This window comes from Melozone crissalis, unplaced genomic scaffold, assembly GCF_028551555.1.
Source record: "Melozone crissalis strain CALT ecotype California unplaced genomic scaffold, PUWL_Pcris_2 ptg000176l_1, whole genome shotgun sequence".
NCBI lineage: Eukaryota > Metazoa > Chordata > Aves > Passeriformes > Passerellidae > Melozone > Melozone crissalis.
The window spans coordinates 89926-117082 of NW_026535943.1; the positions used below are offsets into that span (position 1 = coordinate 89926).

The window sequence follows — 27157 nt, forward strand, 5'->3', positions numbered from 1 at the left end:
GTGAGGAGGGCGCGACCATTTCGGGGCAACGTGGGGGGGACGAGGAGGGGGTTTCCTTGGGAATGGGGTTTGTTTGGGAATGCGGAGCCCTTGGGAATGAGGGAATGCTTGGCACGGAAGGATTGGCACTGAGGAGACCCTTGGAAAAGGCGGGGGATTGGTATTCAAAGGGCTTTCGGCGCTGCAGGGGATCTTGGGAATGGAGGCTCCTTTGGCGTTGGGGGCACCGTTGGAAATGGGGGAATCCTTGGAATTGAGGGGTTTGGGAATGAGGGCACCCTTGGAAATGAGGGGGGACTGGGTATTGCAGGGGGTTTGGGCACTTCGGGGGAGCTTGGACATTGAGGGTGCCTTGGGAATGGGGAAATCCTTTAGCATTAGAGGATCCATGGGAATGAGGGAATCCTTGGGATTGAGGGATTGGGAATGAGGGGCAACAGGATGGGGGAGTGAACAGGGAATCTTTTGGCTGAGAAGGGGTTAAAAGGGATTTCCTTGGGAATGAGGGAATCCTTGGGATTGGGGCATTGGCACTGAGGGCACCCTTGGCATTGAGGGGAGCTTGGAAAAGGGGGAATCCTTGGGATTGAGGGATTGGGAATGAGGGGGCAACAGGATGGGGGAGTGAACAGGGGGGCCCTTGACTGAGAAGGGGTTAAAAGGGAATTCCTTGGGAACCAGGGAATCCTTGGAATTGGGGGGTTGGCACTGAGGGGACAATTGGCATTGAGGGGATCCTTGGGAATGGCGGAATCCTTGGGATTTGAGAGGAGCCTTGGAAAAAGGGGAATCATTGGAATCGAGGGATTGGGAATGAGGAGTAACAGAATGGGAGAGTGGACAGGGAATCTTTTGGCTGAGAAGAGTTTAAAAGGGATTTCCTTGGAGATTAGGGAATCCTTGAAATTCAGGGATTGGCAGTGAGGGCACCCTTGGCATTGAGGGGGGCCTTGGGAATGGGGGAATCCTTGGGATTTGAGGGGACCCTTAGGAAAAAGGGAATCTTTTGGATTGAGGGATTGGGAATGAGGAGTAACAGGATGGGGGAGTGAACAGGGGGACTCTTGGCTGAGAAGGGGTTAAAAGGAAATTTCTTGGGAATGAGGGAATCCTTGGAATTGGGGCATTGGCGCTGAGGGCACCCTTCGTATTGAGGGTGCTTTGGGAATGGGGAAATCCTTGGGATTTGAGGGGACCCTTGGAAAAAGGGGAATCATTGGAATCGAGGGATTGGGAATGAGGGGTAACAGGATGGGGGAGTGACCAGGGAATCTTTTGGCTGAGAAGGGGTTAAAAGGGAATTCCTTGAGAATTAAGGAATCCTTGGAATTGGGGGGTTGGCACTGAGGGGTTTTTGGGAACGGGGGGTTGGAAATGAGGGCACCCTCTGGACGAGGTCGGTGCATCCATGTGGGAAAAGGGTTTGGAAAGGACATTCTGGAGGGAAAACAGGGAGCAGCTCCAACTCCATCCCAAATCTTTCTCATCCCTCTGGAGCTTCCCCCTCCATCCTGTCATCCTTTGGCTTCCCAGCTGGAATGTCGTGCCCTGGCTGACACTGGAAGCCACACGGGAAATCGGGAAAAAATAGGAATGCAGGTGAAGCCTGAGAAATTCCATTTTTAAGTAGAATCCTGGGATGATTTCAGTTGGAAAAGATCACCAAATCCAGCCCCAAATTCCCTCAGCCCATTCCTAAAAGCCATAAGAGTGCCTTGAATTAGGTTTTTTCCCTTTTATTTCCCTCATTTCCCATATTTTGAGGAAATGGGGATGTTGGGAACCAGGCTCCCCAGGGAGCTGAGTGGCTTTAACCCTGCTGAGCTGAAAAGGAGGGAGCAGCACGTCCATAAAATCATTCCATTGGAAAAAAACCCTGAAATTATCCCAAGGAATAGCCAGGCTCATCCATAAAATAATTCCATTGGAAAAAAACCCTGAAATTATCCCAAGGAATAGCCAGGCTCATCCATAAAATCATTCCATTGGAAAAAAACCCTGAAATTATCCCAAGGAATAGCCAGGCTCATCCATAAAATCATTCCATTGGAAAAAAACACTGAAATTATCCCAAGGAATAGCCAGGCTCATCCATAAAATCATTCCATTGGAAAAAAACCCTGAAATTATCCCAAGGAATAGCCAGGCTCATCCATAAAATCATTCCATTGGAAAAAAACACTGAAATTATCCCAAGGAATAGCCAGGCTCATCCATAAAATCATTCCATTGGAAAAAAACCCTGAAATTATCCCAAGGAATAGCCAGGCTCATCCTTGGATCCTGCCCTAAGAGGAAAATGGAGCATTTTTGGGGCTGCTGCTGTTAAAAGAGAAATAAATAAATAAATTAAAGGAAGCAAAAGTGAAACTGCTGATGCTGGCAGGAGGGAGCTCATCCTGTGACAGCCGCTCCCGCTGGCCTTGGCTTCTTTTGTGGCAAAAAATTGAATTTTGTGGGGTTTTTGTGGTGGCCAGAAGACAGGAGTTTGTGCCTGTTCCAAGTAAGGTTTGGTTATTTAATGGGAATAATTCCCAGTAAGGTTTGGTTATTTGATGGGAATAATTCCCAGTAAGGTTTGGTTATTTTATGGGAATAATTCCCAGAAAGGTTTGGTTGTTTTATGGGAATAATTCCCAGTAAGGTTTGGTTGTTTTATGGGAATAATTCCCAGTAAGGTTTGGTCATTTGATGGGAATAATTCCCAGTAAGGTTTGGTCATTTGATGGGAATAATTCCCAGTAAGGTTTGGTTGTTTTATGGGAATAATTCCCAGTAAGGTTTGGTCATTTGATGGGAATAATTCCCAGTAAGGTTTGGTCATTTGATGGGAATAATTCCCAGTAAGGTTTGGTTATTTTATGGGAATAATTCCCAGTAATTCCCAGTAAGGTTTGGTTATTTGATGGGAATAATTCCCAGTAAGGTTTGGTCATTTTATGGGAATAATTCCCAGAAAGGTTTGGTTGTTTTATGGGAATAATTCCCAGTAAGGTTTGGTTATTTTATGGGAATAATTCCCAGTAATTCCCAGTAAGGTTTGGTTATTTGATGGGAATAATTCCCAGGAGGATTTTTTTGAACTGCAAAAGGGTTAGTAGTTTAATAAGGGATAAAAGAATCCCATGAAAAAGAGTTTTCTTAACCAATTTCCTCCTTGGGAAAATGAATTTGTCATTTAATTTCATTTCATTTTGAAATTAATATTTTATTATTTTGGTAGTTTAGTTTGGTTTATTTTAGTTTGGTTTATTTTATTTAATCTCTTCTTCTATATATATCTAGTGCAAATTGCCAAAAGCACACCATTAGCTTAAAATAATTTTCTTCTATATTTTTATTACATTGGTTAAATGCATATTTATGAGGATTATATATATATTTCAGTATATTATATATAATATACATATTATTCTATTATATATACAATATACATGTTTTATATGTACATATTTTAATATATTATATAATATACCTATTTATATATATTTCAGTATTATATATATTTCAATATATTATATATAATATGCATATTATATATATATAATATTTCAGTATTGTGTATATTTCAATATTTTTGTGAGTTTATGTGTTATGAGAATACTTTTCCTTGGTTTTGACCTCCAACTTGTCTGCATGTTACTTTATTTTTTGTATTTTATTTTTTCTTGAGGTTCTGTTTTGTTGTTTTGACATTTCTTTATAACTGGAGAATTAGTAGGAAATATTTTTCTGGGTGTCTTGGTTCTTGTTCTTGAAATATTATCATTTAGAAAAGATACTCCACTAATATATCGAATTAACATTTTTATTTTGTAACTGAGCTAGTTATGTAAATAAAAGCATTCAACATAATTATTTTTAACATAAATTCAAACATATTTTAATTAAATTTAACTACATAGTTTCTATTCTAATATTATGCGAAGAGCTAAGCTATAAAATTTTTATTTTATTTCTATTTATATAAGCTAAATGGCGTATATAAAAGCTGACAGATTATATTACATTTTAAAAGTAGTTAAAAGGGATTATAAATTGTATTATATTAAAAACTGTTGTGATTAACAATGATTTGTAAAAGCCAATGCATAAATATGAAAGACAATTAATATATTATAATGTTACTAGATTATATATGTTATATATTATATAATTTATTATATTTATATTTATGTATATTAATTATTACTCTAATTAATTATCTTTATTATATATAATATATATTATATATTGTACAAGTAATATTATATTATGATTATATAAATATATTAGAAAATTTATAAATTCTATATTAATATTATATTATTAATATATTCCATTGATATATAAATAATATGGTTCCATTAATATATTTATAATATTGTATCAAATATTATAATATAATGGATAATATACTATAATGTATTATAATATAATAATATAAATAACCCTATCATACTCATATAAATAATATAATTATAATATAAGACGATAATATTTATTATAAATAATGTAATATATTTATATTGTAATATGATTATATGTTTATATATAATATGTGATATTAATATAGTAATACTGTAATTATAATATTATAATAATTATGGAGTAATTATACTTACAGCTACAATTTTATAATGAGTATAGAGTAATTTTATTTGTACTATGATATAATATATTAACTATATTGTCATTTATAACATCATAATATATGTTATAATATAGCATATTATAATATGTTATATTATATTATATTATATTACGTTAGGTTATATTACATTATATTACTTTATGTTATATTATAGCATGTTATATTATATTACGTTATATTATATTATATTATGTTATGTTATGTTATATTGTATTATATTATATTATATTATATTATATTATATTGTATTATACTATATTATACTATATTATAGTACGTTACTTTATATTACATTATATTACATTACGTTATATTGCATTGTATTACGTTATGTTATATTATATTATATTATATTACCTTATATTATATTGTATTATATTGTATTATCTTGTATTGTATTATATTATGTTATGTTATATTATGTTATATTATACTATATTATACTATACTATATTATACTATATTATATTATGGTATATCATATCTTATTATATTATATCTAATTATATTACATCTAATTATATCATATGTAATTATGAAATTGTAGCTACATTGTCATTTATAAAAAAGGGCAGCCACAGCTTCTCTAGGAACTCCTGGCAGGGATGGAATTCCTAACTAAATACACCCCAACTAAATCACACCCTAAATACCCAAACGAAACCATCACTCCGCAATGACTCGCTGAAACCCTGCGGCCTCTCAGAATTCCAGAGGAGAAAATAAAATTTTGTTTTTTCCCTTTGTTTTCCCTCCTGTCCCGCAGGATGCGGCGCCGCCGGCAGCTCACAGCCCCCGAGTGCGCGGCCCTGGCCCGGAGCCCCGAGGGCTCGGCCCCGCTGCGGCACCCCCTGAGCCTGCCCCGAGGAGGAGGAGGGCGAAACCGGGGCCTTCATCCCATCCACGGCACGCGGAGACACCCCAGAGGTACTGCTGGGACAGCTGGGAGTGTCCCCTGGGGCAGGGAGAGATCCAGAATGTCCCCTGGAGCAGGGAGGGATCCAGGCAGAGCTGGGAATGTTCCCCTGGAGCAGGGAGGGATCCAGGGAGAGCTGGGAATGTTCCCTGGGGCAGGGAGGGATCCAGGAGAGCTGGGAATGTTCCCTGGAGCAGGGAGGGATCCAGGGAGAGCTGGGAATGTTCCCCTGGAGCAGGGAGGGATCCAGGGAGAGCTGGGAATGTTCCCTGGAGCAGGGAGGGATCCAGGGAGAGCTGGGAATGTTCCCTGGAGCAGGGAGGGATCCAGGGAGAGCTGGGAATGTTCCCCTGGAGCAGGGAAGGCTCCAGGGAGAGCTGGGAATGTTCCCTGGGGCAGGGAAGGCTCCAGGGAGAGCTGGGAATGTTCCCTGGAGCAGGGAAGGCTCCAGGGAGAGCTCCCAGCACATGGCAGGGCCTGCAGGAGCTCCAGGAGAGCTGCAGAGGGACTGGGGACAAGGCCTGCAGGGACAGCACCCAGGGAATGGCTCCCACTGCCAGAGGGCAGCCATGGGTGGCATCTTGGCAATGAGCAATTCCTGCCTGGGCTGGCATTGCCAGAGCAGCTGGGGCTGCCCCTGATCCCTGCAGTGCCCAAGGCCAGGCTGGAGCAGCCTGGGATGGTGGGACTGGAATGGGATGGGCTTGAAGGGCCCTTCCCACCCAAACCATTCTGGGATTTGGGACAGTCAGAATCCACCCCGAGGGATTTTTATGGAAGTTGGGGATGGCAAAGGGAAGGGAGACCCTTCCTGGAGTGCTGAGGTTCCCAGTGAAGCCCCCAGACCCCAAAATTCCTTCCTGGAGAGGAGTCGGGGTGGGGATGGATCCAATGGCAGGCTGGGAGAGCTGGGAATGGAGGGAATTCCCTGGAGAGGGAGCCTGGGGTGGGATTTTGGGAAGGGATTCCCAGAGCAGCTGGGGCTGCCCCTGACCCCTGCAATGGCCAAGGTTGGACACTGGGGCTGGAGCAGCCTGGGACAGGGGGAGGTGTCCCTGCCATGGATGGGGTGGCACTGAGGGGACTTTGGGGTCCCTTCCTACCCAAACTATTCCAGGATTCCATTAAAAAGAGTTTCCTTGACCAGTTTCCTCTCTGTGAGATTTTGTGATTTTATTCACTTTATTTTGTTAAATTTAATTATTTTTTTATTTATTTGTTGCATTTAATTTCATTTTGTTTTTTTAAATTTTATGTTATTTTCATTTAATTATTTTTATTTCATTTCATTATTTTACGTTGGTTTATGTATTTATGTTATTTTAATTTTATTTCTTTTCATTTAATTTTTTATTTTCTTTTTTATCCTTTTGTTCAAATTGAATTTCATTTCATTGCCCAAATCCTGCTGCCTCCACACCTGTGGCTGAGCAGAAACCCCAGCACACCCACCCTGAATTCCTGGGAGATTTGGGATTCAGACCCATTTTCCTGAGAATTCTGTCTGTACCTGGCTCCCTTCCCACTGAACATTCCCTGCCCAGCCTGGAATGCCACCAAAACCCCGAATTCTTCCTCATTCCATGATTTTGTTAGCGTTCCAAAACACATAATCACAGGGATTATACGTGGTGCTTTTTATTAAGAGCTCTGGGAATCGGGGGATATTCAACCCAAATCTGACTCTGACCACACATCCCAAATGATCATGTTTTATACTCTATCGTTACAGAACTTTCATGTTAATTATTAAACTTATATTGTTCTATTGTATACATAAATTTAGCCCCTCTCTGATTTTCCAACATAGTTTCTCACTATTCTTCTTATGGTTATATAATAATTACATTTAATTACTAAACAATCATCACATCTAACAATTATGTAATTTATCACGCTGCTTACGCAGGTGCGGTTGATCTGGGAAAGCACAAAGCCGAACATTTTAGATTCTAGCTTTAACTTTTGCCAGGGTTCCACTATCAATTTCATTCCCACTTTTCCCCTTTGTGCAGCCCCAGACCAGCAGAGGAAGATCTCGGATTTCTTCGGGATCCTGAAGTCGCCGCAGGCGGGAGGCGCTGGGATGCCGGGCCGTGGGATCAAGGAGGAGCCCCTGGATCCCTTCTCCCCTGGAGCTCCTGCTTCCTTCAGCCCCCCCTCCCTCTCCCCGCCTCCCCAGGCCTTGGTGCCACCTCCCAGGCCACATTCCAGGAAAAGAGCAATTCCCAAAGCAGAGCAGGAGCTCTGGGAGGAGCCTGAGGAGAAGGTCCCGGAGCTCGGTGGGATCCGGCAGGAATGGGAGGAGCTGGAGGTGGAGCCCCTTCCCGATTCCCACTTCGGGCTGCTGGGCACGCGGAGCTGGCAGGTTCCTCAGGGGTCCATGGAGGACCTTCCTCCCGAGATCCTCAGGAACATTTTTGCTTTCCTGCCAGTTCTGGATCTGTACCAGAACCTGAGCCTGGTGTGCCGCTGCTGGAGGGAGATCATCCGGGACCCGCGGGTAAGGAACGTTCTGGAATCGTCCCATGGGATCATCCACGTGTCCCTTTGTTCCTTTAAATCCCATCATTCTTCTCATGGGATCATCCATGCCTCCCTTTGTTCCTTTAAATCCCATCATTCTTCTCATGGGATCATCCATGCCTCCCTTTGTTCCTTTAAATCCCATCATTCTTCTCATGGGATCATCCATGCCTCCCTTTGTTCCTTTAAATCCCATCATTCTTCTCATGGGATCATCCATGCCTCCCTTTGTTCCTTTAAATCCCATCATTCTTCTCATGGGATCATCCATGCCTCCCTTTGTTCCTTTAAATCCCATCGTTCTTCCCAAAATCCGTGAATTTTTAGGTCTCCTGCCATTTTTCCATTTTTTCTTTGGTCTTCTGGAGCAAAAGTTGTTTCCCTATATCTGAGATCTGTGGGTAAGGAACTCTCTGGGATTATCCCATGGGATCATCCATGCCTCCCTTTGTTCCTTTAAATCCCATCATTCTTCTCATGGGATCATCCATGCCTCCCTTTGTTCCTTTAAATCCCATCTTTCTTCCCACAGTCCAGGAATTTTTAGGTCTCTTGCCCCTTTTCTTTGGTCTTTGGACCAAAAGATCCAAGATCCATGAGTAAGGAATACTCTGGGATTTTCCCGTGGGATCATCCATGATTCCCTTTGTTCCTGTAAATCCCATCATTCTTCCCATGGATCATCCATGCCTCCCTTTGTTCCTTTAAATCCCATCTTTCTTCCCAAAATCTGTGAATTTTTAGGTCTCTTGCCCCTTTTCTTTGGTCTTTGGACCAAAAGATCCAAGATCCATGAGTAAGGAATACTCTGGGATTTTCCCGTGGGATCATCCATGCTTCCTTTTGTTCCTGTAAATCCCATTATTCTTCCCCAAATCCATGAATTTTTAGGTCTTCTGCCTTTTTTTTTTGTTTTTCTGGATCAAAAATTGTTGCCCTATATCCAAAATCTGGGATCCACAGGTAAGGAACTCTCTGGGATCATCCCATGGGATCATCCATCCTTTGTTTCCCTTTGTTCCCTTAAATCCCATCATTCTTCCCACAATCCAGGAATTTTTAGGTCTCCTGCCCTTTTTCTTTGGTCTTCTAAACCGAAAGATCCAAGATCCAAGGGTAAGAAACACTCTGGGATGATCCCATGGATCATCCATGCTTCCCTTTGTTCCTGTAAATCCCATTATTCTTCCCCAAATCCACGAATTTTTAGGTCTCCTGCCTTTTTTTTTTTTGGTCTTCTGGACCAAAAGTTGTTGCCCTATATCTGAGATCTGTGGGTAAGGAATGCTCTGGGATCATCCCATGGGATCATCCATGCTTCCCTTTGTTCCTGTAAATCCCATCATTCTTCCCATGGATCATCCATGCCCTGCCTGCCTCCTTGTTCCTTTAAATCCCATCATTCTTCCCCAAATCCATGAATTTTTAGGTTTCCTGCCATTTTTTTGGACCAAAAGTTGCTGCCCTATATCCAAAATCCGGGATCCATGAGTAAGGAACACTCTGGGATTATCCCATGGATCATCCATGCCTCCCTTTGTTCCTTTAAATCCCATCATTCTTCCCAAAATCCAGGAATTTTTGGATTTCTTGCCATTTTTCTTTGGTCTTCTGGACCAAAAAATCCAAGATCCATGAGTAAGGAACACTCTGGGATCATCCCATGGGATCATCCATGCCCTGCCTTCCTCCTTGTTCCTTTAAATCCCATCATTCTTCCCACAATCCATGAATTTTTAGATTTCCTGCCTTTTTTTATTTGGTGTTCTGGCCCAAAAGTTGCAGCCCTATATCCAACATCCATGTTGCAACAACATTCCTTCCCATCCATGGGAAAAAAATCTGGAATATTCCATGAAATGCCCTTTGCAGAGTTTTCCCTGCAGCCTTTTCTCCTGGCAGGAATTTTCCAGGGAATTCCTGCAGTGTCCCCAAACCTCTGGGTGTGTCTGTGGTGTTTCTTGTCACCAAACGGATTTGGAGGAATTCTGGAGCTCTGTTTGGATGGGTTTTGGTTCCTCTGGAATCAAGGCAAACAGCTGGAAGGAATGATCCCCAAATCCCACAGAACGTGGTTTGGGAACAGGCAGCGCCTCTGCAGGCATTTACCATGCCCAAAAATCCAGCCCTGTTTGCAGCCTTTGAGGATTTCCCTCCCCTTGATTTCCCCCCCTTGGTTTTCCCCCCCTTTATTTCCCCCCCCCTTTATTTCCCCCTTTTATTTTCCCCCGCTTTATTTTCCCCCCCCTTATTTCCCCCCCTTTATTTTTCCCCCTTTATTTTTCCCCCTTTATTTTTTCCCCCTTTATTTTTCCCCCTTTATTTTTTCCCCCTTTATTTTTTCCCCCTTTATTTTTCCCCCTTTATTTTTTCCCCTTAGTTTTCCCCCCCTTTATTCCCCTCCTTTGTTTTCCCCCCTTTATTTTCCCCCCCTTTATTTTTCCCCTTTGTTTTTCCCCCCTTTATTTTTCCCCCCTTTATTTTTCCCCCTTTATTTTTTCCCCTTTGTTTTTCCCCCCTTTATTTTTCCCCCCTTTATTTTTTCCCCTTTGTTTTTCCCCCCTTTATTTTTTCCCCCTTTATTTTTCCCCCCTTATTTTCCCCCCCTTTATTCTCCCCCTTTATTTTTCCCCCTTTATTTTCCCCCCCTTTATTCCCCTCCTTTGTTTTCCCCCCTTTATTTTTCCCCCCTTTATTTTTCCCCCTTTATTTTTTCCCCTTTATTTTTCCCCCCTTTATTTTTCCCCCCTTTATTTTTTCCCCTTTGTTTTCCCCCCCTTTTTTACCCCCCCTTTATTTTCGCCCCCTTTATTTTTCCCCCTTTATTTTTTCCCCCTTTATTTATCCCCCTTTATTTTTTCCCCTTTATTTTTTCCCCCTTTATTTTTTCCCCCTTTATTTTTCCCCCATTTATTTTTCTCCCTTTATTTCCCCCCCCTTTATTTCCCCCCATTTATTTTCTCCCCCTTTATTTTCCCCCCTTTATTTTTCCCCCTTTATTTTCCCCCTTTATTTTTTCCCCTTTATTTTTTCCCCTTTATTTTCCCCCTTTATTTTTTCCCCTTTATTTTTCCCCCCTTATTTTTCCCCCTTTATTTTTCCCTCTTTATTTTCCCCCCCTTTATTTTCCCCCCCTTTATTTCCCCCCCTTTATTCCCCCCCTTTATTTTTCCCCCCTTTATTCTCCCCCCCTTTATTTTTCCCCCTTTATTTTTTCCCCCTTTATTTTCCCCCCTTTGTTTTCCCCTCTTTGTTTTTCCCCGCTTTATTTTCCCCCCTTTCCTTTTCCCCCCTTTCCTTTTCCTCCTTCTTTCCCTTTTTTCTTATTTTCCCCTCTCTTTTTTCCTCCCTCTTTTCCCCCCCTTTTTTCCTCCATCTTTCCTTCCTCTGTTTTTCCCTCTTTTTTTCCTCCCTCTTCCCCCCTTTTCCTCCTTTTTTTCCTTTTTTCTCCTATTTTTTCCCCTCTCTTTTTTTCCTCTTTCCCCTCTTTTTTCCCTCTTCTCTTCCCCCTCCTCTTTTTTCCCCTCTTTTTTTCCCGTCTCTGTTTTTTCTCCCTCTCTTTTTCCCCTTTCCTTCCCCATCTCCCTTTCCCATCCAGCTCCTTTTCCCCTCTTCCTTTTCCCCCTTATTTCTTCCTCCCTCTTTCTTCCTTTTTCCCCTTTTTCTCTCTTTTTCTCTCTCTCTTTTCCCCCTTTTTTCCCCTTCTCTTTTCCCACTCCTCTTTTTTCCCTCTCTCTCTTTCTTCTCCCTCTCTTTTTCCCCTTTCCCCCCTTTCCTTGCCCATCTCCCTTTCCCACCCAGCTCCCTTTTCACCCCCATGACTCCGAGCCCCCCCTGATTTCTCCCTTTCCCCGGATCCCCTTTGGAACGCCGTGAGGTGAATGCTGTGTTCCCACTGCAGTTCATCCCTTGGAAGAAGCTCTACCAGCAGTTCCTGAGGAGGGAGCAGTCGGCCCTGCTGAGGGTGGAGCAGCTCCTGCAGGAATTCTCCATGGCCCAGGAGCACCAGGGCTGTGTGCTGGGGCTGGTCAGGTGAGTCCTGCACGTCCTCACATTGTCCTGCCTTTGGGATTTCTTCAAATTGCCAGGTTTGTCTTCTGGGAAACGTGGAGGAAAAGTGATTTTAATAGGAGAAAAACCACAAAAAACAGGTACAAAACTTTCCTTTTCCTTATTCTGTTGCACATTATCCTGGAATCACGGAATTCTTCAGGGTGGAAAAGGCCTCTAAGACATGGATCCCACCATTCCCAGCACTGCCAAGGCCACTCTTGTCCCCAAGTGCCACATCCACAGGTGCTGGAGCCTGGAATGCCAAAAACTCTCAGAACTTTGGGGCTGTAAGCCAAAACTTAGAATTAAACACAAGATTTGATCCGAGACCACAGAAAAAACTTCCAAATTTAAAAGCAGGAATGTGGATTTATAGTTTAGAGCAGAGACACGTTAAAATAAATAAAGTTTTAGAGGTTAAGATAGAGAAAAAATAAAGGAGCAAGGTGGATCCAACTTGTGGAATCATGGAATGGTTTGGATTGGGAAGAACCTTAAAATGATCCAGTTCCATCCCTGGGCATGGAATTGCACTAAGGGACACTTGCACTAAAGGAGCTTCCAGGCTGAGAGCTGGGTGCAGGAATTTATTCAGCTTTTCTGGGCCACAGAACTGGGAATTCTTGTCCAGGTGGAATGTCTTGTCCTGGCACAGGAACGGGCTGGAAATGCGAATTGCAGCTGCTCAGATTGCATGGAAAACACAGCAGGGATGAGCAGGGAATAGTGGGAGCTGCTGCAGCCACCCTGGGGGTGCTGTGGGGGCAGCACAGTCAATTCCTCCTGGTAAAAGGAGAAATAAATAGTGTAAAATTCCTATTAATGTGAGTGTGTTCAGGTGGAGAGGAGATTTTAAAGTAATTGTCATTGAGGCATCAGTGTGTTCAGGTGCAGAGAAGATTTAAGAATTATGATTGAGGCATCAGTGTGTTCAGGTGGAGGGAAGCTTTAAGAACAAAGTATAATTATTATTAATATCAGTGTGTTCAAGTGGAGGGAAGCTTTAAGAACAAAGTATAATTATTATTAATATCAGTGTGTTCAAGTGGAGGGAAGCTTTAAGAACAAAGTATAATTATTATTAATATCAGTGTGTTCAAGTGGAGAGAAGATTTAAGAACAAAGTATAATTATTATTAATATCAGTGTGTTCAAGTGGAGAGAAGATTTAAGAGTAGAATATAATTATCATTGAGGCATCAGTGTGTTCAGGTGAACAGCAGATTTAAGAAGAATTATGATGGAGACATCAGTGTGTTTAGGTGGAGAGAAGATTCAAAAATAAAGTAGAATTATTATTGTGACATCAGTGTGTTCAGGTGAAGAGAAAATTTTAGAATAATTATGACTGAGACAGTGTGTTCAGATGGAGAGAAGATTCAAGAAGAATTATTATTGAGGCATCAGTGTGTTCAGGTGAAGAGCAGATCTAAGAATAAAGTATAATTTTTTATTAATATGAGTGTGTTAGGTGGAGAGAAGATTTAAGAATATTTATGATGGAGACATCAGTGTGTTCAGGCGGAGAGAAGATTCAAGAAAAATTATTATTGAGTCATCAGTGTGTTCAGGTGGAGAGCAGATTTGAAAATAAAGTATAATTATTATTGACATGAATGTGTTCAGGTGGAGAGGATTCAAGAAAAATGATTATTGAGTCATCAGTCATCAGAGAGCAGATTTAAGAATAAAGTGTAATTCTTATTAATGTGAGTGTGTTCAGGTGGAGAGAAGATTCAAGAAGAATTATTATGGAGGCATCAGTGTGTTCAGGTGAAGGGCAGATTTAAAAATAAAGTAAAATTATCATTAAGAATATTAAGAATAAAGTGCAATTTTATAATATGAGTGTGTTCAGGTGGAGAGGGTTCAAGAAAAATTATTATGGAGGCATCAGTGTGTTCAGGTGAAGAGAAAATTCAAGAATAAAGTCTAATTTTTATTAATGTGAGTGTGTTAGGTGGAGAGAAGATTCAAGAAGAATTATTACTGAGACATCAGTGTGTTTAGGTGGAGAGCAGATTTGAAAGTAAAGTAAAATTATTATTAAGAATATTAAGAATAAAGTATAATTTTATAATATGAGTGTGTTCAGGTAGAGAGAAGATTCAAGAATAAAATCTAATTTTTATTAATGTGAGTGTGTTCAGGCGGAGAGAAGATTCAAGAAAAATTATTATTGAGTCATCAGTGTGTTCAGGTGGAGAGCAGATTTGAAAATAAAGTATAATTATTATTGACATGAATGTGTTCAGGTGGAGAGGATTCAAGAAAAATGATTATTGAGTCATCAGTCATCAGAGAGCAGATTTAAGAATAAAGTGTAATTCTTATTAATGTGAGTGTGTTCAGGTGGAGAGAGGATTCAAGAAGAATTATTGTTGAGGCATCAGTGTGTTCAGGTGAAGGGCAGATTTAAAAATAAAGTAAAATTATTAATAAGAATAATAAGAATAAAGTATAATTTTATAATATGAGTGTGTTCAGGTATAATTATGAAGATTTAAGAATTATTATGAATGAGACATCAGTGTGTTCAAGTGAAGAGAATATTCAGGAATAATTGTGATTTAGTCATCAGTGTGTTCAGGTGGAGAGAAGATTTGAAAATAAAGTCTAATTATTAGTATGAGTGTGTTCAGGTGGAGAGGATTCAAGAAGAATTATTATTGAGGCATCAGTGTGTTCAGGTGAAGGGCAGATTTAAAAATAAAGTAAAATTATCATTAAGAATATTAAGAATAAAGTGCAATTTTATAATATGAGTGTGTTCAGGTTGAGACCATTCAAGAAAAATTATTATTGAGGCATCAGTGTGTTAAGGTGAAAAACAAATTTAAGAATTAAGTATAATTATTAATATGAGCGTGTTCAGGTGGAGAGAAGATTTAAGAAGAATTATGATGGAGACATCAGTGTGTTCAGGTGAAGAGAAAATTTTAGAATAATTATGACTGAGACAGTGTGTTCAGGTGGAGGGAAGATTCAAGAAGAATTATTATTGAGGCATCAGTGTGTTCAGGTGAAGAGCAGATCTAAGAATAAAGTATAATTTTTTATTAATATGAGTGTGTTAGGTGGAGAGAAGATTCAAGAATATTTATGATGGAGACATCAGCGTGTTCAGGTGGAGAGCAGATTTTAATTCAAGGAGAATTATTGAGGCATCAGTGTGTTCAGGTGAAGGGCAGATTTAAAAATAAAGTAAAATTATCATTAAGAATATTAAGAATAAAGTGCAATTTTATAATATGAGTGTGTTCAGGTGGAGAGGGTTCAAGAAAAATTATTGAGGCATCAGTGTGTTAAGGTGAAGGGCAGATCTAAGAATAAAGTATAATTTTTTATTAATATGAGTGTTCAGGTGGAAAGAAGATTCAAGAAGAATTATTATTGAGATATCAGTGTGTTCAGGTGAGAAGCAAATTTAAGAATTAAGTATAATTATTAATATGAGCATGTTCAGGTGGAGAGAAGATTTAAGAAGAATTATGATGGAGACATCAGTGTGTTCAGGTGGAGGGAAGATTCAAGAAGAATTATTATTGAGGCATCAGTGTGTTCATGAGAAGGGTAAATTTAAGAAAAATCACGATTGAGGCATCAGTGAGTTCAGGTGCAGAGCAGATTCAAGAGTTATTATTATTGAGGCATCAGTGTGTTCAGGTGAAGGGCAGATTTGAAAATAAAATATAATTATTATTAACATGAATGTGTTCAGGTGGAGAGGATTCAAGAAAAATTTTGATTGAGGCATCAGTGTGTTCAGGTGAAGGGCAGATTTAAGAATAAAGTATATTTTTATTATTATGTATGTGTTCAGGTGGAAAGAAGATTTAAGAATCATTATGATGGAGACATCAGTGTGTTCAGGTGAAGGGCAGATTTGAAAATAAAATATAATTATTGTTAACATGAATGTGTTCAGGTGAAGAGATGCAGGCAATACCTGCATGGTTTGGTTTCCAGACCCAAACTCTTTTCTTTCCTGCCTTTTCCCACAAAATGTACTTGGGGTACACTCAGTGAAGCAAAAGCTTGTACATAATTTTCTTTTGCTAATTTAAGATTTTTTGTTTGTTAATTTAATTTTTTTTATTTGTTAATTTAAGATTTTTTTTTGTTAATTTAGGATTTTTTGTTTCTTATTTTAAGATTTTTTGTTTGTTAATTTAAGATTTTTGTTTGTTAATTTAGGATTTTTTGTTTCTTATTTTAAGATTTTTTGTTTCTTATTTTAAGATTTTTTGTTTGTTAATTTAAGATTGTTAATTTGAGATTTTTTGTTTGTTAATTTGAGATTTTTTGTTTCTTAATTTAAGATTTTTTGTTTCTTAATTTACGATTTTTTTGTTTGTTAATTTAAGATTTTTTGTTTCTTAATTTAAGATTTTTTGTTTGTTAATTTAGGACTTTTTGTTTGTTAATTTAGGACTTTTTGTTTCTTAATTTAGGATTTTTTGTTTCTTAATTTAGGATTTTTTGTTTGTTAATTTAGGATTTTTGTTTGTTAATTTAGGACTTTTTGTTTCTTAGTTTAAGATTTTGTGTTTCTTAATTTAAGGTTTTGGTTTTAATTTTAAGAATTTTTTGTTAATGTATCAAAGAGTGTGGTGGCTTTTGGTGCTGGTTAATGATTAACGTGTTTATTTTTTTGTTGTGAAATAGGTGAAGTAGGTTTAAAACTTTAAAAGAGCATGAAGAAAATTTTATTCGTAGTTCCCAGGTTTCTTTTCTCTGTGTGTTTCTCACAGTGGTGTGTGCAGTTTTTTAAGGGTTGGAAGCTTTATATCAGTTTTTTTAAGTTTTTAATGTAAAACTATGGCAGTAAGTACGATTGGTTGAGTGCAGGAGTCAAAACTGTGCTTGAAAAAGGATCTACAAACACATGAATATTTTAATTTTTCTAAAAGATGGGTGTTTGATAATTTACCTATATACAAAGTTCGGTAAACGCTGATTTGCGTGCAGCGTTCTTTGTGCAGAGGGAATCCCTTGTGACAGTTATTAACATTATTTTTGCTGGGTTCAGTGGCTCTCAGAGGCTGCATCGATGACGAGCTGTGGGCATCCCCAGCTGTGCTTTGGGGCAGCCCCGAGTTCCTGGGAGAGCAAATCCCTGTTATTGCCCCTGCACAGGTTGGTGTCCTGCACAGGAGCCAGGGTGGATCCCAGCAGGCTTCTCCAGCTCTTGGGAACCCATCCCCTCTTCCCCAAGGCTCAGTTCTGTGTCCTCAGCAAATTCCCAGATTTGCACAGCAAGCCTGGGGTGAGTTTCACTCTTATTTCTTTTTTATTTCTTTTATTTCACTCTTATTTCTGCTTTTTTTTTTTTTTTTTAACAAATTCCTGCAGTGTCCCCAAGCCTCTGTGGTGTTTCTTGTCACCAAACGGATTTGGAGGAATTCTGGAGCTCTGTTTGGATGGGTTTTGGTTCCTCTGGAATCAAGGCAAACAGCTGGAAGGAATGATCCCTAAATCCCACAGAAAGGGGTTTGGGAACAGGCAGCGCCTCTGCAGGCACTCACCGTGCCCTGGGGTCTGACCTCAGCCCACATTTCTGGGGAGCTCCAGGTTTTCCTTCGTGCCGTTCCCATAAATTTGGATGGGTAAAGCTGGACAGGATGCAAATATGGGGATGTGCTCCTCCCTTTTTCACCCATCCCAAAGCTTGTCTGAGGTCACTGTGCCCTCCCGTGTCCCGAACTCCTCCCTCTGTGGTGTTGTTTGGGATCATTTGGGCTGACCATGACGCCTCAGGTTTGGCTTTTATATTTTATATTCTGTGCTGCTTTAGTGTGAGGGTCTGGGCTTCACATTCAGGGATGGTGAGTATTACAGCGACCTGAGTGGGTCGCTGGGGTGAGAGAAAGACGAGAATCTTGTTTCCTGATCAGAAGGCTGGATTTATTGATATATGATATATAATACATTATAACTATACTAATTAGAATAAAGAGAGAAGTTGCAGAAGCTGCTAAGCTAAGAATAGAATAGAAAAGAATCTAAACCAAAGTTGTGTGTCCAGGGACTCTGTCCCCAGCTTGCTCCTGTGATTGGCTTTTAATTATAAAGATGGGAATATGAATTAATCAATCACAGGTGCATCTTATTGCATCCCACAGCAGCTGATAACAATTGTTTACATTCTTCTTCTGGGGCCTTTGCTTCCCAGAAAATGCAGAAATCTGAAAGAAAGGATTTCTGTGAAAAAATGTCTGTGACAGGTGAGCTCTGTGCACAGAGCAGGGAGACAAAACAATTCCTGCTCCAGCTGGGCACCAAGGACAAATGAGCCAAATCTCAGCCCAGGAGCACAAACCCCGTGGGCTGCAGAGAGAAAAACAAGCAGGGTGGGAGTGCCTGGGCTGAAGCTGGGATGGGACAATGAACTGCAAGGTGCAAATGGAGCAGAACTGATCCCAGGGAGAGACCCCGGGAGCGCTCGTGCATTTTGGGGCCGTTTTGGGTCATCTTGGGTGCAGCCCTGGCTGGGCTCTGGTGCTGCCCAAGGTGCAGCCATGGATCCTTTCCATAAATCCCTGCTTTATTCTGGGACTCTGCCCAGCCTCTGTAATAGCTCAGCCTTCTCAGGGCATCAATTTAAGATTTAACAGCTCCTCACTGAATTTTTCCACCTCCTAGTGAGATTTCCCTGGGAGCTCCAAGCTTTTTGTTGTGTTTCCCTTGTCCTTGCCCAGGCAGAGAAGATGTGGGCCATGTTTGCTGTCATGGTGCTGTTCTCTGATGGCGTTGGGGACATCCAGAGGCTGCTGGAATGTTTCCGGAGCCCGCGCTCGGAGCTGGCCCTGCTGGAGGTCACCGAGGTGCTGCACTGCATGGCCACGCTGCTGCTGGCCATGAGGAACAGGAGCATCCCCATCTCCAACAGGTCAGGAGCTTCCCATTCCAGCCCTGGGCACTTCCCACCATCCCAGGCTGCTCCAGCCCCAGGGTCCAACCTTGGCCATTGCAGGGGTCAGGGGCAGCCCCAGCTGCTCTGGGAATCCCTTCCCAAAATCCCACCCCAGGCTCCCTCTCCAGGGAATTCCCTCCATTCCCAGCTCTCCCAGCCTGCCATTGGATCCATCCCCACCCCGACTCCTCTCCAGGAAGGAATTTTGGGGTCTGGGGGCTTCACTGGGAACCTCAGCACTCCAGGAAGGGTCTCCCTTCCCTTTGCCATCCCCAACTTCCATAAAAATCGCTGGGGATGGATTCTGAGTGTCCCAAATCCCAGAATGGTTTGGGTGGGAAGGGCCCTTCAAGCCCATCCCATTCCAGTCCCACCATCCCAGGCTGCTCCAGCCTGGCCTTGGGCACTGCAGGGATCAGGGGCAGCCCCAGCTGCTCTGGCAATGCCAGCCCAGGCAGGAATTGCTCATTGCCAAGATGCCACCCATGGCTGCCCTCTGGCAGTGGGAGCCATTCCCTGGGTGCTGTCCCTGCAGGCCTTGTCCCCAGTCCCTCTGCAGCTCTGCTGGAGCCCCTGCAGGCCCTCAAAGTGGCTCTGAGGTCTCTCCAACTTTGAGTTTCAGATCCCTCCAAATCCCAGCAGAACAGGAGCATTCCCATCTGGGAATTCCTTCCCAATATCCCGTCCCAAATCTCCCTTTTTTTCCAAAGCCATTCCCTGTGTCCATCCTTTATCCCAAAGTCTCTCCTGGAGCTCCTTTAGGCCCTGCAAGAGGCTCTGGGGTATCTCCAACTTTGAGTTTCAAATCCCTGCAGTTCCCAATAGGACAGGAGCATTCCCATCTCCAACAGGTCAGGAGCTTCCCTTTCCATCCCTGGGTGCTCCAACCCAGCCTTGGATGTTCCAGGGATGAGGCAGCTGAAGTTTCTCTGGGAGTTCCTTCCCAAGATCCCATCCTAAATCTCGCCTTTTTCCCAGTCTGAAGCCATTCCCTGTGTCCTGTCCATCCTTTATCCCAAAGTCTCTCCTGGAAGAGGCTCTGGGGTCTCTCCAAATTTGAGTTTCAGATCCTTCCAGTTCCCAGGGGATTTGGGTCTCCAGCCTGGCCTTGGACACCTCCAGGGATGAGGCAGCTCCAGCTCCTCTAGGAGTTCATTCCAGTGCTTCCCCACCCTCCCAGCCAGGAATTCCTTCCCAATTTCCCATCTATCCCATCCCTCTGGCGTTCCCCCTTATCCTGTCGCTCCTTTCAGGAGACAACATTCAAAAAACTCCAAATTTTCCCAAAATAAAAACAGGATTGAAAGACTCCTCCTGCTCAGCTATGACAGCTTAATGTTTTTATTACCTCCCCAAAACTGATTTATTTTACTTCATTCCAAGTCCTAGGAGCTCCTTCCCTCGTGATCCTTTTGTTGCCTAAAAAAAAAGGATCTGAGCAGAGATTCCTTGAGATTCCTTCAGGATTGCAGGGGGATAAGGATGAGAACACAGGGAAATCCTTCTGGGGAGAAAATTGGGAAGGAACTGGAGTGGAAAATGCAAATATGCAGGAATTTGATGGCTCTGGAAGCTGTGAGCTCTAAGGGACTGGAGGACAGGGAAAGGCTCATCCTGAGGGAAATTGGGATGTTTGTTTGGGATGTTAATGGTTGATTCATTGCTGGATAAAGTCACTGACCTGCAGGAAATGTGGCAGGTCAAAATCCAGGGATTTTAGAATTTCCATCTCCCCAGAAAAAGTGGGAATTCCTCCTGGGAATAAGGAGCAGATGTGTCAGGAGGAATTGCCTGATTGCCGTTTGCAGTAATTAATGAGTCTGAGGGTCCAAATCTTGGTGAGAGACACAAAATGTGTCCTGGAGGGCTGGAAGAAAGGAGCAAAACTGCCCCAAAAGAGGGAAAAGCACAGTGGGAAACCCTGCTGGAGAATCCAGGTTAATTTTAAACCAATTGCTGTCAACACAGCTAAACCCAAAGGATCTCTTCTCCCTCTGCAGTGAAAAGCAGCAAGAATTATTATCAAAGTTAAAAACCTCCCTTAAAACCATCCTAAACCAAAAATTTCCTCTCTTTAAAAGGCCAAATCAGCCCCAAATTCCGTGTGAGCCTCCCCAGCCCCAGCTCTGTTGGTAATTGTGGCTCAGGAGAGCAGAATTATCCCCTGGACTCTGATCCCAGCTCATGCTGGCATGGGAGACCCTGGAATACAAACCTGGCAGGGCAGAATTATTTAAAGAACATTTTAAATTATTCATCATTTCCTGCAGAGCTTGAGGCTTTTTGTGTTTTTTAATTATCCAAGAGATTGGTGGTGTTTTAAGTGGCTGCAGAGGTTTAATTTCTTATTAATTATATATATTTATATATATATTTATATATTTATTTATTTATTTATTTATTTTATATACATTATCAATATTAACTATATAATATATATTATATAGCTAATTATTATATATTTTATATATAAATAATATCTATTTATATATAAATATAATATATATTATATTTATATAGTTAATATATAAATACAGTTACAGTATAACTATGTATAGTTATATATAGTATAACTATATATATATGCTATATATATAGTATATATATTATATATATACTATATATATAATTTTATAACTATATATAGTTATATATAGTATAACTATATATGGTATATATATAGTATATATATAATATATATACTATATATAATTCTATATATATAATTTTATAATATATAAAATATATATATTATATATATATAATTTTATGTATAGTTTTAACTATATATTTATAATTTTATATATACTATATTTATATAATTTTATATAATTTATATAATACATATATATATATGATTTTACTATATATAATTTTATTATATATATAATTGTATACATAAAATTATTATGTATTAACTATTTCCTATTTCTCAGTAATTCCTGTTTTATCCCTTTATTTTTTCCAGGCTTCACTACAATATTTTCTACTGTTTGTATCTGATGGAAAATGCCTCTGGAATTGTGCAGCCTCTGCAAGAGGGAGGGATGGATTTGTGTCCCAGGTGATCCAGGCAGTGCATGCTGAGCAATTCCATGGAGAGAGGAGCAAATATCCCAAATATTCCACAGCAGGAAAAGGTGGAGCTGGATCAGTGGCACAGCTGATCCTGCTGCTCACCACCTTCCCATGAATTCTCAGGGAAAATCAGGATTGGGGCCTTAGATCTGTAAAATTGGGAGTGCTGAGTTTAAATTCGCTGCTGGGTCTGTCTGTTGGAATCGTGGAACAATTTGGAATCATGGAATGGTTTGGAATCAACCAGTACCCCCCCTGCCATGGCAGGGACACCTCCCCTATCCCAGGATCCTCCATTCCTTCCTTGGCCATTGCAGGGATCAGGGGCAGCCCCAGCTGCTCTGGGAATCCCTTCCCAAAATCCCACCCCAGGCTCCCTCTCCAGGGAATTCCCTCCATTCCCAGCTCTCCCAGCCTGCCATTGGATCCATCCCCACCCCGACTCCTCTCCAGGAAGGAATTTTGGGATCTGGGGGCTTCACTGGGAACCTCAGCACTCCAGGAAGGGTCTCCCTTCCCTTTGCCATCCCCAACTTCCATAAAAATTTAAACTCATGAAGAAGAAAGAAGGTAAAGAAGATAGATTAGTTACTGTCTTAAAACTTCTGTTTTTATATATATTACTATATTTTAATACTTTAAACTCTCAAGTTTTCTATTTGGTGATATTACACACTTCTAATTAAACTACACTCTTGTAATCTGCTATTAATTAATTTTGGACGTCTTCTCCACACCTTTGGCCAAATGCAGTGTTCTCCTGTGAGTCAGAGTCTGTCAGTACAGAAAGTCTCAAATTCTCAGCATCCAGAGCTCCAACACATTCCCAGCTTTCCCAATAAATAAGGGGTTTATTTATAAGGAATTTACCATTTCCTTGGCCTGTGGAGATCCAGGCTGGGTTCCTTTTCTGCAGCTGCAATAAATAATTCAATTCTTTATCCTCACCTGGAGAAAGGGAATGGGATAAATTCATCCATCACCGAGGTCTAACAGAGATAAAACTGGTTTTAATGAGCTTGAGGTGCCAAATTCATTCTTAAAGCACAGCTTGGTCCCTCAAAAATATATTTTCCTTTGTTGGTGTGTGATGTTTTCCTCTATTCCCTAAAAAATCTTCCCCAAGACTTTTTATTTTATCTGCACTATTTCCTTACTCCATGCTTTTCTCCTTTTCCCAATAACCAAGTTGGGATGGGATCAATCAATCCCTGATTTCCCTAATTAATTTAGGGAATTGATTAATTTCTTTTAAGTGGGATGGTTTGTTTTAGGGATTTTTAGAGGATTAATAATTCCTTGCCCACGTGTTGATTGGATTTTTTTCCCTGTTTTTAGTGGACGGGCTGATGTCAGACTGACCCATGAACAGCAGAGGATTCTGAGTCACAAAATTGAGCCTGGCCAAACAGTGAAAATAATGGCATTTGCAGGTAAGAGCCCAAAATGTTGGAAAAATGCTTGGGCAATCCCCAGTCTGCTCCTTCCCTCCCTGATCCCTCTGTCTGAGGGATTGAGAGATCCCAAGGGGATCAATTTGTGCCTCTGGGAGAACAAATTTAAGGGAAAACCTGCCAAAAATGGAGGCAGAATAAAAACAGGGGAGAGAGGAGTGGGAAAATGTGGAACAGCCCTACAGATCCCGAGTTTGGGAAAGGAGGAAGAGGAGATGCTCCAGGTGCTGGAGGAGAGATTTCCCTGGAACCCCAGGAGGAGCAATTCTCGAAGGATTGACCCCATGGATAAAGGGAGCAGTTCCTGAAGGACTGACCCCATGGATAAAGGGAGCAGTTCCTGAAGGACTGAGCCCTTGGATAAAGGGAGCAGCTCCTGAAGGGCTGACACCATGGATAAAGGGAGCAGCTCCTGAAGGGCTGACACCATGGATAAAGGGAGCAGTTCCTGAAGGACTGACCCCATGGATAAAGGGAGCAGCTCCTGAAGGACTGAGCCCATGGATAAAGGGAGCAGTTCCTGAAGGATTGAGCCCATGGATAAAGGGAGCAGTTCCTGAAGGATTGAGCCCATGGATAAAGGGAGCAGCTCCTGAAGGACTGAGCCCATGGATAAAGGGAGCAGTTCCTGAAGGATTGAGCCCATGGATAAAGGGAGCAGTTCCTGAAGGACTGACCCCATAGGAAAAGGAGCAGTTCCTGAAGCACTGACCCCATGGATAAAGGGAGCAGTTCCTGAAGGACTGACCCCATAGGAAAGGGAGCAGTTCCTGAAGGACTGACCCCATGGATAAAGGGAGCAGTTCCTGAAGGACTGACCCCATGGATAAAGGGAGCAGCGCCTGAAGGGCTGACCCCATGGATAAAGGGAGCAGCTCCTGAAGCACTGAGCCCATGGATAAAGGGAGCAGTTCCTGAAGGATTGAGCCCATGGAAAGGGAGCAGTGCCTGAAGGACTGACCCCATGGATAAAGGGAGCAGTTCCTGAAGGACTGAGCCCATGGATAAAGGGAGCAGCTCCTGAAGGACTGAGCCCATGGATAAAGGGAGCAGTTCCTGAAGGACTGACCCCATAGGAAAGGGAGCAGTTCCTGAAGGATTGAGCCCATGGAAAGGGAGCAGTTCCTGAAGGATTGAGCCCTTGGATAAAGGGAGCAGTTCCTGAAGGACTGACCCCATGGACAAAGGGAGCAGTTCCTGAAGGACTGACCCCATGGATAAAGGGAGCAGTTCCTGAAGGATTGAGCCCATGGATAAAGGGAGCAGTTCCTGAAGGATTGAGCCCATGGATAAAGGGAGCAGTTCCTGAAGGACTGACCCCATGGATAAAGGGAGCAGTTCCTGAAGGACTGACCCCATGGATAAAGGGAGCAGCTCCTGAAGGACTGAGCCCATGGATAAAGGGAGCAGTTCCTGAAGGGCTGACACCATGGATAAAGGGAGCAGCTCCTGAAGCACTGAGCCCATGGAAAGGGAGCAGTTCCTGAAGGACTGACCCCATGGAAAGGGAGCAGTTCCTGAAGGACTGACCCCATGGATAAAGGGAGCAGTTCCTGAAGCACTGACCCCATGGATAAAGGGAGCAGTTCCTGAAGGACTGACCCCATGGATAAAGGGAGCAGTTCCTGAAGGATTGAGCCCATGGAAAGGGAGCAGTGCCTGAAGGACTGACCCCATAGGAAAAGGAGCAGTTCCTGAAGGGCTGACACCATGGATAAAGGGAGCAGCTCCTGAAGCACTGAGCCCATGGAAAGGGAGCAGTTCCTGAAGCACTGACCCCATGGAAATGGAGCAGTTCCTGAAGGACTGAGCCCATGGATAAAGGGAGCAGTTCCTGAAGCACTGACCCCATGGATAAAGGGAGCAGTTCCTGAAGGATTGAGCCCATGGAAAGGGAGCAGTTCCTGAAGGATTGAGCCCATGGAAAGGGAGCAGTTCCTGAAGGATTGAGCCCATGGATAAAGGGAGCAGCTCCTGAAGGATTGAGCCCTTGGATAAAGGGAGCAGTTCCTGAAGGATTGAGCCCTTGGATAAAGGGAGCAGTTCCTGAAGCACTGACCCCATGGAATAGGGACCCACACTGGAGTGGGCAGTTCCTAAAGCTGTGCCAGGGAAGGTTTAGGTTGGACATTGGGACAATCCCTCCATGCAAGGCTTATCCAGGCCTGGCTCAGCTGCCCAGGCAGGGATGGAGACCCCATTCCTGGAGGGATTTAAAACCCGTGGATGTGGCACTTGGGGACATGGATGACCTTGGAAGTGCTGGGAATGGTTGATGCCAACCCAAATAATTCCCTGTTTCTCTGAAATCAGGAGTGAAGTGGAATATTGGAGTTGGGACAGCAGGAGTGTAAAAAAGAATTAAAATATGTGGAATATTTCATTCCTGACCATGGATATTTTATTCCTTATTTTTATTTTATTCCCTGTTTTCCTCTCCTCTCCAGGCACAGGGAAAACCTCGACCTTGGTGAAGTACGCGGAGAAATTCTCGGAGCTGAAATTCCTTTACCTGGCTTTTAACAAAGCTGTGGCAGAGAAGGGGAAGATGGTTTTCCCAAAGAATGTCACCTGCAAGACCTTCCACTCCTTGGCTTTTGGAAGCGTGGGGAGACGGTGAGTGGGGAGTTCCAATCCCTTGGTGGAAGCAGGGAAAGGATGAGGAAGGGGAAGTGGTTTTGAGGGGAACCTCCAGGATTTGGGGCAGCACAAATAATGGGGGGAAATTTATCATTGATGGCTTCCAGATGGATGCTGTGGGATGATCCAGGGATTTTAGCATCCATGGGGGCACCCCAAAACCAAGGAGCTCCTCACAGGGAGGTGGAAATCCACTGGGAGTGAGCTTTTCCCACTTCCCATTCCCACTGGAATGCTCCAAGTGCTGCTTTTCCTCAGGATCAATTCCTTTTCCAGAGGATCAGTTTCCTTATCCTGAGCTGTTTTCATGATCCAATTTCTGTCCAATTCTGGCACATTTAAGCTGGGGGTAGGAAAGACCTAGAAAAAAAAGGAAATCCCATTCCCTGGCTCTGCAAACACTCTGGAATTCCAGGGATGAGCTCAATTTTCCGTCTCTAAAATGTATAAAATCAACACATTTGTGCTTCCATCAGGACAAGTTGTGCAGATTTAAAGATACTCCAATATTTGGATGAATTGGGATATAAAGCCGAGCTTTTTCCAGGGATAGTGCACAAAAAAAAAAAAGGATTCCTGTGTGTTTTAACTTCCTTTTTGTCTTTTTTCCTTTTTTTTCCTGTCTTTTTTTTTTTCCCTGACCATTTTTTCCTGTCTTTTATTTTCCCTGTCTTTTTCTTTTCCTGTCTCTTTTTTTTCCTGTCTTTTTCTTTTCCTGTCTGGTTTTTTTCCTGTCTCTTTTTCTTTCCCTGTCTCTTTCTTTCCCTTTTTCTTTTCCTGTCTTTTTCTTTTCCTGTCTTTTTCTTTTCCTGTCTCTTTTTTTTTCCCTGTCTTTTTCTTTCCCTGTCTTTTTTTTTCCCTGTCTTTTTCTTTTCCTGTCTCTTTTTTTTCCTGTCTTTTTCTTTTCCTGTCTGGTTTTTTTCCTGTCTCTTTTTCTTTCC

At 41.8% G+C, this 27157-nt stretch overlaps 1 protein-coding gene across 1 annotated transcript in view; it reads left to right on the plus strand.

The window, feature by feature from the left end:
• The first annotated feature begins 1419 nt into the window (after positions 1 to 1419).
• FBH1 (F-box DNA helicase 1) overlaps positions 1420 to 27157 on the plus strand; it is a 45003-nt gene continuing 19265 nt past the window's right edge. The window contains exons 1-9 of the mRNA XM_054293656.1: positions 1420 to 1599; positions 5400 to 5560; positions 7565 to 8052; positions 11977 to 12107; positions 17268 to 17397; positions 18830 to 19020; positions 22013 to 22108; positions 23461 to 23555; positions 26024 to 26192. Of these exons, the coding sequence (XP_054149631.1) occupies positions 5401 to 5560; positions 7565 to 8052; positions 11977 to 12107; positions 17268 to 17397; positions 18830 to 19020; positions 22013 to 22108; positions 23461 to 23555; positions 26024 to 26192 (1460 nt within the window). The 5' untranslated portion in view covers positions 1420 to 1599; position 5400. The remainder of the gene's footprint in view (positions 1600 to 5399; positions 5561 to 7564; positions 8053 to 11976; positions 12108 to 17267; positions 17398 to 18829; positions 19021 to 22012; positions 22109 to 23460; positions 23556 to 26023; positions 26193 to 27157) is intronic.